The following is an 11305-nucleotide window of genomic DNA, read 5'->3' as shown; positions in this document are numbered from 1 at the left end:
ATTCTTCCAAAACGTTTTTGGCAAACTCCAACCTGGCTTTTATATGTCTCTGGGTCAGAAGTGGGGTCTTCCTGGGTATCCTACATTAGAGTCCTTTTCATTCAGACGCCAACAGATAGTACAGTTTGACACTGTTGGACCCTTGGACTGCAGGACAGCTTGAACTTGTTTGGATGTTAGTCAAGGTTCTTTATCTACCAGTCGCACAACCTTTTGTTGAAATCTCTCGTCAATTTTTCTTTTCCGTCCACATCAAGGGAGGTTAGCCACAGTGCCATGGTGTTTACACTTATTAATGACACTGCGCACGGTAGACACAGGAACACTCAGCTCAATGAAGATGGACTTGTAGCCTTGAGATTGCCCATGCGTCCTCACAATTTTGCTTCTCAAGTCTCAGACAGTTCTTTGGTCTTCTTTCTTTTCTCCATGTTCAATGCTGTACACACAAGGACACAGGACAGGTTGAGTCAACCTTTATCCATTTTAACTGGCTGCAAGTGTTATTTAGTTATTGCCACCACCTGTTATGTGCCACAGGTAAGTAACAGGTGCTTTTAATTACACAAATTAGAGAAGCGTCACATAACTTTCAAAGGGTGCCAATGCTTTTGTCCGGTCCATTTTTGGAGTTTTGTGTAAAATGATAATGATTTATTTTTTTCCCATTCTTTTTTGTGTTTTTTCATTGCAAGCAAAATGAATGAAGATATTACTACCAAAGCATTTGTAATTGCAGTCACTTTCTGGGAGAAATAGAGCACTATCTGACAGAATTGCAGGGGTGCCAATACTTTTGGCCAGCAGTGTATAAGGATGAGCGAGTACACCATTATCTGTGTCTGTATCTGTTCAACTGTCTAAAATATATGTACCCTTGTCTGTACTCAGAGGGGGAGGGGAATGGCCTAAACCAGACATGTCCAAAGTGCGGCCCAGGGCCAAATGCGGCCCGTGGTCATGGTCTGTCATAAGATCAATATTTGACTGGAGAAATCATTGAAAGTGAGTCCGGTGGTCTTCAGACATGGTTGTGGTCACAGATTTGACTGGTGCCATTAGATTGACAATTTCTTTAGCACCACAAAAGTCTTCGTCTGTTATAGGGTTCACCTCTCCTCTTTTTCTGAGATCCCTGGACAGGAGTGTAGCAGAGATGGCAGAGTGTTGCCCCAAAAAGGGTTCCCGAATGTCGTATGAGCTGTTCCATCGAGTTGGCACATCTTGGATCAGCTTGTGGGAGGCCAAGGCCAGCTGTTTCTGTTTGTCTTGTAGAATGTCTGCTATCCTAGCAGTGTAGTGAAAAAAAAACAACAACTTTCCTCCCTCTGGCCAGCAATCTTGCAACAGTGTCCACTTTGGCGGCTTTCTGTGTGACGAGATAGATAGTGTGTGCAAAGCACATGAGGTGAGGGGTCATCTCGGTTTCTCCTCCAACTAACACCTTATTACTGACATTGTCAGTAACCAGGGCTGAATCCTTATCAAGGAGGTCCCAGTCAACACATGGCTGTTTAAGCAGGGCTCCTATGTTCTTCCCAGTGTGTGATCCTTTAAACACCCTTGTCTGTAAAAAATGGACCGTTAACTGCCATTCTGAAGTGATGTGGTGGGCCATGATTGCCACATTGGACTCGGTTGCACGTGATGTCCAAGCATCAGTCGTTATTGCAACTCGCTTTGCATTTTCTAGTATATGAACGTGGCTCTTCATTTATGCATACAACGCTGGCTTACATGTGTTGGTGATATGCTTTCGGGACGGAACTGTATAGAGTGGCTCTAAGGTACGCATCAAATCCTGAAATCCTTCCCACTCAACTATACTGTACAGGCATAAGCCCTTGACAATGAAACGGGTTATAGCTGCTGTTATTTCCTTAGCTCGTGCTGAATTGTGGTCAAGTTGCCCAAAATAGTGTGAAAGTTTACCCGTTTTCTTGTTGCATGGAAGTTAAGATTTGTTGTACTACCAGTGTACTTCAGAGCTGCTCGGCACAGCTTGCAAATGGCATGGCTTTTATCGAGTTGTCCATCGTTGTTGAAGAATCCAAACACGCTCCAAAGTTTTGACTTTTGTTTTCCTGGTGCGTTGAAAATCGGTCGCTGTGATTCACCACTTCCGCGAGCCAGCTGGCGTCAGAGCTCATGCTGTTTTTCCATTGTTTTAGCATGCTGCTTTGTTGACAATACTACATTTAGCTTTGGGCTGTGAAGAGAATGCAACGGAGCATGTGCGACTGTCGTTTCGTCAGCTCTCAAGTTATTTTTTTAGAGATAAAACATGTAAAGCCTTGGGTAACCAAATGTTATTGTCGCGATAGCCGGTTCATAGCTCTACAATTGATTCATGCAAGGATTTGTGGCCGTTTACTGCCGAATGGTTAGTCTGCTACCAATACAGCTGTGTTCAAGGCAAGATAGGCGCTAACAGACAAGTGCACCGCTACCGTAGTGCGCGTCTCTCTCGCTCTTTGATGACGTAATTGCTGCATGATTTGGGAGACTTGCCAGTTCAGACCGCCACAACGTTCTGGAAAAATGTGGCCCAGATCGGATTTAAACCACATACAAAAGTGACCCAGATCGGATTTGAAATGGTCCACTTCCATCCGACTTGTCCCGTTCAGACCGTCAAGTTAATGCCTCACTAAAGTCGGAAAAACAGGAAAAAGTCGGATTCTTGCATTAAGACCTTCAGTATGAACGTAGCCTTAGAGTCTCGAGCCTTTGTGTGTGTGTGTGAGCAATTCATTGCTACACATTGAGATGGCATGACGAATTTCGCGAGTAAAACTCAGGAAATGTATGCAAAATGGTGAGCATAGCGAGGTGCTATACTTTCGTATTAGAGTGCTGGCGGGGTCCTCTAGAATTGACGTCGTCGGGTAACGGCCGGCAGCGAGGCGCATCCCTTGTTGCTAAGGTGTTGTTATGGACCCCTTAGTAACTTGAGGCCATAGGCAACTGTCTCGTTTTGCCTAATGAGAAGTCTGGGCGAGCGGAATGCAGCCTCATAGTGTGCAGTGATAAGCAGAGCGACTTCAGGTGCGATGTACTCGATGCATGAGAGTCGAGAACCCTGTAATGACCGCTGCCAAAAAAGTATAGCTAAAGCAGCGGGCAAGCAATAGTCTGTGTGGATGTGGGGTTGTCTGTGCATACGTACAGTATGTGTGCACTGTGCATATGTTACCGGTGCCAAACCTAAGTACTTAGCTATTAATCCTCCGTGAATGAATCCTACCACTGAATATAGTTTGCTCTGCAGCTGCCCCACTGGTCTTGTCAAGCCTTTTTTTAGTGGCAGACCTCTCAACACCACTGCACAAATGTTTTCTAGAGCTCTTTATCCTGGAGGGATAGAGTTACATATGCACATGCATGCGTGTGGACCGTGACGGACGACGCACGTTCAATCGACATGGTCACGGTCGTCGAAATTCCGAAATATAACGGCTCTTTATACACGTTATAAACATGCACTTACGGGTTAGCACTGCTGCTTAATGCTCATAAATAATTGTAGCCTCCTTCTTGATTACAGTATTCCCACTCACTCATGTCTGGAAGAGCTGCCCTGTATATGTCTGCATCTCTCTCTCTCTCTCGCTCGCTCTTTCTCACTCCCTCTCTGAAAAACTACAGACAAATGCTTTATGTCCGTCAGTTGTGTTTGACTGTGGACACACATCGGATTTCCACCACGTACCACTTTGATTACCTCGTTTCTTGGTGCCGTTTGCAAAGCTGTCGTTTTTGTTTGTTTTGAATTTTCCAACACCTGTCTGTTCCCATTTTTATCCTGCTGTTTGATGACGGGCACAGAGCAGGGTCAACCAAGAATGTCAGTCTCTCAAAACTCCTCCAGTGGCTTTGAAGCCATTTTTTCAACTCTACAGGTAAGGGACCTGCGGTGCAAGTTATGATATGCTATTGTAGTGCTTCAAAAAAATTGTTTTTCATATAATTGATTGATCCCATTCATAAATGTAATATTAAATCTTTCAATGTTTGAGTTCTTCCAATTTTGACAATATTTTTTCATCCAAATCCAATTGATGGAAATGTTTGAACCATTGTTTTTTCAAAATGTCATCTTTTTAGTAGTCTTCATAGCTGCTGAATTGACCAAACACTGGGGCATAGCAAATTAAACAATTTGGAACATCATGAAAACAAAACAAACAAAAAAATCTACCGGTTTAATGACCAGCATGTAACAGGTTGGCTTAGAGTATCAAAAGCAGTTGGTGACAGAAACATTTTGAGATCTTTGAAGAAACACCAAAAAGACTGTCAGTGACATCACTGCAGGTAGAATTATAACAGTACACTGTTCAAAGAAGACTGTGACATGAGGAATAAGAAAGGCAAATTACAGAGATGAACCACAAAGGTTCCCTTCAAACCAAAGGTGCTCTTACCCTGAGTTATTGGTCACACCAGGATGTAAATACTAAAGGATTAATGTGATGAAAATTTCACCCTTGATCTGTAAGCTGAGCAAATCAAGCCTTTGATCAATTATGACGATTAGTATTGATGCATATGTAGCAGAGAACCTGAAAAGTGAAGGCTTATTTTCCAAGAGTTTGAAGCTAAAATGTCCTCCAATTCTGAATTGACACATACGCTAAAATAAAGAAACAGATCAATGAATAAATGGTCCCTCGCAGCCAGAGTTGGGTAAGTAGCTAAAAATTGTACGCAGGTAAGGCAGCGTTACTTCAAAATAACATTACACAAGTAAAAGTAAGTCATCCAAAAAACCCAAGTACAAGTAAATATGTATTTTGTGTCAAAACATCGTGAGTAACTGCTTACGATGTTTGAATTTTTTTTTTTTTTTTTAAATTATTAAACAATGGTATTTTTCTTCTCAGCACAAAGTTATAAATATGAACTGTTATTGTTATACTGTACGATAAGCCACATTAAGCCCCAAAAATACAACAACAAAAATTCCGGTGAGGGAAAAAAATCAACAGAACTGAAGCATCATTCGTCCAAAGAGAATTAGTGCCCTCTAGTGATAAAAACATTTCCTTGTTTAAATATTTGAATAGTGAATAGTTTATTCATATTTCCTATAATGAAATTAAAAGGATCATATCTCCGGTTTTCCATGGTCAATCGGTGCCAAATAAAAACTAGGAGAGGGACATAGACTTCATATTGATATTGACGGGTCAGATTCGACCTTCAGTGTGCCATGCCTTCAAGTAGGGGGCCATCCCATAATCCGTTTCAGTTATTCGCAAATGGTTGCAGCAACAAATGCAGCGATCCAACGTTGGATTTTTGTTGAAAAAGTATAAATCTAAAAATATATTTAACAAACTTTTCCAGCATTATTTCCTTGTGTAAATGCATTCATAATGATCATAAAAATATGTAGACTATTTAAACATTGAGAAAAAATTTATCTGATAACTTGAAGAGATTAAATTAAACGTCAAATCCACTATTTGCCTAATGGAACAGAAACACAAATATAAAAGATATAAATGTTTATTGAATATCCATCTTACAGTCTTGTTTAACTGGGAGAATTTGTTACAAAAGACAGGCTTTAATTGGTTATCATTATGCATATATGCACCAGCATCGTCACAAACGTGATCACAGAAAACACAACCACGCATCGCATCCCCGCATTTTCTCCTTTTCCTGAGTCCTCACAAATAAAACATAAAATTTCGTTTTTTTTTTTTTTTTCTCGGGCTCGTGCCTACAAATAAAACATAAAATTTGTTGTTTTTCATGCTTGAAGCAAACAAATCAAGTTAACTGAATGGGCTCGGGCTGGGTCTGGCTTTAATACCCGCGGGCCGGTCGGGTCGGGCTGGATTTTTTAGGCCCGGTCTAACTTCTAGCCTCATGTATTGTTAGCATACCGTATACCTATTCAGCCTGTTGTTCTTTATTGTATTTTAAAGTGCCTTTCAAGATGACATGTCTGTTTTTGGTGCTGGATTCTATCAAATAAATTTCCCCCCCAGTGCGACTTACACTCCAGTGCGACTTACAGTGGCGCCACCAGAGGGTGGCCAGGGGTGGCCACAGCCCCCCTATAAAATTGTTTGGCCACCCCACTGACCACCCCACTTTTGCTAAATTTTCACTTTATGCTTAATATATACATAAAACAATAAAACAGAATTCTTGTGGAACTCAAAATGTTGACTGGACTGTTATGGACTATGCACATGAAATCATTAGTAACATTAAATTAGGGCTGCAGTTATCGATGATTTTAGTAGTCGATGAATCGATGAACTAGTTAGTTCGAATAATCGAGTAATCGGATAAGGAACATAAAAAATTAAAATAACTGAGCTGAGCGTCAAACGGTATGAAAAAAATAAATGAATGAGGATATAAGTACAACAAGAGAACCCCTAGCCAACTTTCATAGCAAAAGTCTGCTAGCTTCAATGCTATAAAAGACTAACTTTTTTTTTTTTTACAGTGCTCTTAACAAATGGTTCAAACACATATTCCCACAAAAATGGATATACCTATCAACTAAATTACAAATGGATTAAAAAAAAAAACAGCTCAAACAAAAAGTTAGCTTATGTTGGTCTTAACAGAGAGCATCTAGATTCAGCCATGTGAAATGAGTTATGTCATAATTACTGTTGCCGCTGGAGGGTAATTTATCCACCCAAATCAATAAAACTAAATGCAAACACTTTACTATCGAATACTCGAAGCAGCAAAATTTAATTTGAATCGATCAATTAATCGATTAACTTGAGTAATTGTTGCAGCACTACATTAAATATAACACAATACACCAAAGTATATCAGTAGGCGTGTCCTTAAGCCTTTCTGATAATTTTCTTCTGGCCTTTTTACTGCAACAACATAATAAAAACCTGAAACTATGGCTTTTTGTTTTGGTGTGCCACCCCAAGATTTTAAGTGGCACTATCTGGCCACCCCTATGAAACATTTCTGGAGGCGCCACTGACGACTTATCGTCCAAAAAATATGGTACTTAATTTTAGTATGGTGTGTTAGAGACACGACGTGATTGAACAGGCCAGCGTGATCATAGAACGGCAAGTTTGAGTCTGATTGGTATAATGAGTCATGTGATTATTGTTGCCATGACTCATTAGTGAAACTGGTAACGCTACTGTTGGCGTCATTTATTATTAAAAAAAAAAAAAAATTCTGAAATACTTAAGTTATCAACATACCCTTAAATCAACTGAAACACTGTACACCCGAAAGCAGGGGTGGAAAGTCTGCAGCTCCGGGCCGCATGCGACTCTTTGAACACTTGGATGCGGCTCAGTTCAATATTAAATACATAAATATTGGCTCAAATTTATTAAAGTTATTCTTCCATTCTGTAACTTTCCTTTAGTAGGCAGATCAAGTCAGGCTTATCATTATATGCGCTTGTTAACACAAATCACAGGCACAAAGATTTGTGGGTACACCTTCCGAGTTGCAACCATGACTTTATAGTTGGTGAATTCATGAGTTGTTCTGTGCATAAGTGAATAAATAGTGAGCACCTTTTCTGCTCACTAAAAGGAGGCTAAGTTAGCACCTTTCAACAGCCAAATGGTGTACAAAGTGCTTCACAGAGTAAAAACAAGAACAACAATTAAAAAAAACAAACATACAAGAAAGCAAGTTCAAAGGATCAGGACAGAGCTAAGTGAAAAATGCTAGCTTGAAAAAATAAGTTTTAAGATGTGACCAGTGGCATTCCTATACTACATGGTGCCCTGGGTGACATTACGCTTTGATAACAATTAACCAACGATAGTGAAAATTTGTCCGCTATTTCGCCAATAAAAAACAAGCAAACAACTATGAATTTTTTTGTGTGAACGATAGAAAAAAACGTTTAACACAACTATTCCTCCACCTACCATTGTGAGGAATGTTCACGATCGATGCGAAGCACCTCTAATTAACTTTACAAGGCATACTCACATTATTATTGAAGAAGCAGACACATCAACTGGGAAACGCACAACTGGAAATAAAAGCAAGAGCAGTTTCCAAAATTAAAGTGCCGCTCTAAATTGAAAGTAAATTAGTTTAACGGCTAAACTATTAAATGACTTGAAGAATTTCTGAACAGAAAGAATACATACATCATACAGTTAGGTAAAATATTAAAGTTTGAAAAAAAAATCTTTGAATATTGAGAATCAACGTCAACCCTAGGTGAGTTAACTGGTAACTGATCCCATCCGTGCTCCCACCTCCTTCTCCTTGTGGCGTTGCATGCATACAGTGATTGCGGTCTGCAGGGGGCATCATTGCAACACTAGCGGCAAAAAATGTGTTCGTGCACCTCGCATGCATGTGCCCCAACAATTTGCCGCTAAGGGCGACCGCCCGACCCGACCATGCCAGGTATCACAATTGGATGTGAATTACATACCTGTCAAGTTGAACAGTTTCGGCGTAATTTGTACAAGTGAGCACAGATTTTTAAATGTGTACGTTCAAAATCTGTACGTTTTTCGAGCATTATGTGTTTTTCCTCCGTTCGGATTTTGTCACCGTTTCGGCAACGGGACAATGTGCGTTACTATGCATTGCTACATTGGTTGAATGACGCGGGAAAAGTCAGAGACGGAGAGGGAAGAAGGAGGAAAGAGTGTTGTGGCGCTGTTGCAAACGCGATGCTAGGCTAGGTGGCTCCAATATTTCCTGACTGTAGCTGACAGCCTACAATCCTCGCCCACTTGATGCTACACTAGATATCACATGCATATAGAACTACAAGCGAAAGTACAGACTCGGCGACGTTAGTAAAAAGCCGCCATTTTAAAGCAGTAGACTTCTCAGAAAGGCTCTGTTGTAGTGAACCTTCCTAGTGAACCTAAATACTTTTTATCTAAAATACTTCTAAATCGGCAAAATCTTGCATTGAATCCATCTTTAAATTATGAAACAGTTTTAAACTTAGACATGTCGGAAGTAGGCAGAAGGGTACTAATGCAAAAACGGCAGCAATTCTAACAACTTTAACAGTTGATTCACAACATTAAATGACTTCCAAGCATAGCAAAGGTTACTATGTTTTTTTTGTTTTTTTTTTTTTAAATGAAAGAAAGAAAAAAAGAAAGGTAACACCAGCTACTTTGCCAGATAACTAATTACTCTTACATTCAGGTAACTGGGTTACTAACTCAGTTACTTTTTGGGAGAAGTAATTTGTAACTGAAATTACTTTTTTAAAGTAAGATTAACAACACTGGTCATAAAGATGAAGTTTGCAGAATGAAAAGTGACAAAAGTGGAGATTTTATTCTGCCAATTTGTTGCCGAACACAGTTTGCCTGCAACTATGATGACTTCTCAGAATTAGCAAAAGAAATGTTCCCTGACTCAAAGATTGCATCGGTAAGTTCATTTTATCAATAGACCTTTTTAATTTATAATTTGACACACTAACGAACTTCCTTCAAGTCAAACTGAATTGCGAGCTGAAGTGCCATGAAGTGCAGCCATCAAAAGACATGATAGAAATTGCCATAAGTGCTTCATACAATTATAACAAAAGTCACTGTTAAATTTTAGTAAGCATGATGTAGCTGAAAATATTGTTCTTTGATTGCACCAGGTTATATGTGACACCAATAAATTCATATTATTTTAAAAATCAAGTTTTATTCTTGTTTCATATTGCACGCTATACAAAACGTAAGATTAGTCACCAATGTGTAAGGGCATACGTCACTATTTGTAAGATTGCCAACGGCCTCGGGTTGACAGGTATGGAATTATAACAACTCAGACTACACTGACAGTCACTGATGTGTGTCAATCACTGAGTGTTGTCACTCATGTTCTTGGTAAAAGACCTTGCAGGGCTTATCTCTCATGCAATTTACTGTCAAAAATTTTGTGGCCTGTCTGGCAACTGGATGTAGTCACCTTACACGGCATATTTTGAGATCAGAGTGGCACTTTTCTTTATTTTTCCAGAATGCAGGAGATGCCGACAGCACCTTGAATGTCCTCAATATCCTGGATGAACTATTGTCAGCAGGTAAGATTGGGCAAAAATGAGACTTCGGTTCCCACAAAGTCCTCCAACCAATTTTTGTGAAGGAGCAATACAGTGATCCCTCGCTACGTTGCGCTTCAAACTTCCCGCCCTCAGTCCAACGCGGATTTTTTTTCAATTAATAAAAAAAAAAAAATACAGATGAGCGGTCCCGAACCGATCACGTAGTCTCACTCTCCTTCCCTCTCCCTGCGCTTTGTTGGTCAGATAGTAAGTGCACTGTAGTTGCTTATTAAGGTAAATGATGATTGCCAGATGTTTAATGTTTGAAGTTTGGTTCTCTGGCAAGATCAAAGCGCAGCATGCGTCAATCATTGTTTAACTTGTTAAAAAGTTGCCGCGGCAACTCCTTGTGTGTAAGTAAGCAGCTGGGAGAGGTAAGAGTGTCTGTAGGGCTGACCACTGCTTTCTTCAATGAAGCATGTAATAAAGCCAAGTCTTTTTCTGCTTTATTCTTGTTTAAAAATAATTCGGTGGGACAGTAACATATACTGTATATATGTATGTATGTATGTATATATATATGAATGTATGTATATGTATGTATGTATGTATATGTATGTATGTATATATATTAGGGCTGTCAAACGATTAAAATTTTTAATCGGGTTAATTACAGCTTAAAAATTAATTAATCGTAATTAATCGCAATTAATCGCAATTCAAACCATCTATAAAATATGCCATATTTTTCTGTAAATTATATATAGATTCTGTAAAATAATTTGTTGGATTGGAAAGATAAGACACAAGATGGATATATACATTTAACATTCGGTACATAAGGACTGTAGTGGGCATTTCACTCTACTGTCATTTAAATCTGTCTATGCTGTCCTCACTCCGAAGCGTCTACTTTTTCCAAAGCTAGACAGCTAGTGAACGACGCCTTAATAATCAGACTTCTTCCTTTTTCATCTGATTTATTAATAAAATGGCCTCAAACCATTGTCCTCTTTCGACTGTAGTGAAACTACAAAAAAAAAGTACACAAGCATTGCATTAGCAACAACGTTAGCTTAGCACGCTATACAGGTTCACTAAACATAAACAAAAAGCGTCTCATACAAAAAATATAACATTTCGCTTACTAACATAATATGTACATTCTTTACAACAACCATACTTACGGACAAATCTTGTCCAAGGATCATATAAGCACAACATTACAACGTAGGCGTCAGCTCGAGACGTCGTGCAGCCATATTGAACTGGCAAGAAAGCAATAAACCATGTCGCAAAGCGACC

At 39.4% G+C, this 11305-nt stretch overlaps 1 protein-coding gene across 3 annotated transcripts in view; it reads left to right on the top strand.

Moving 5' to 3' along the window:
• The first annotated feature begins 3921 nt into the window (after positions 1-3921).
• The window catches only part of LOC130915929 (cytosolic carboxypeptidase 4), a 105342-nt gene continuing 97958 nt past the window's right edge, over positions 3922-11305 (top strand). For all 3 annotated transcript variants that reach the window (XM_057836179.1, XM_057836182.1, XM_057836181.1), the window contains exon 1: positions 3922-10039. In XM_057836179.1, coding sequence (XP_057692162.1) covers positions 9871-10039 — 169 coding nt within the window. In that variant the 5' untranslated portion in view covers positions 3922-9870. The remainder of the gene's footprint in view (positions 10040-11305) is intronic.

Source organism: Corythoichthys intestinalis, chromosome 5, assembly GCF_030265065.1.
Source record: "Corythoichthys intestinalis isolate RoL2023-P3 chromosome 5, ASM3026506v1, whole genome shotgun sequence".
Classification (NCBI taxonomy): Eukaryota; Metazoa; Chordata; class Actinopteri; order Syngnathiformes; family Syngnathidae; genus Corythoichthys; species Corythoichthys intestinalis.
Note: the sequence above shows the minus strand (reverse complement) of the source record. Positions and strands in the feature narration are given on the sequence as shown.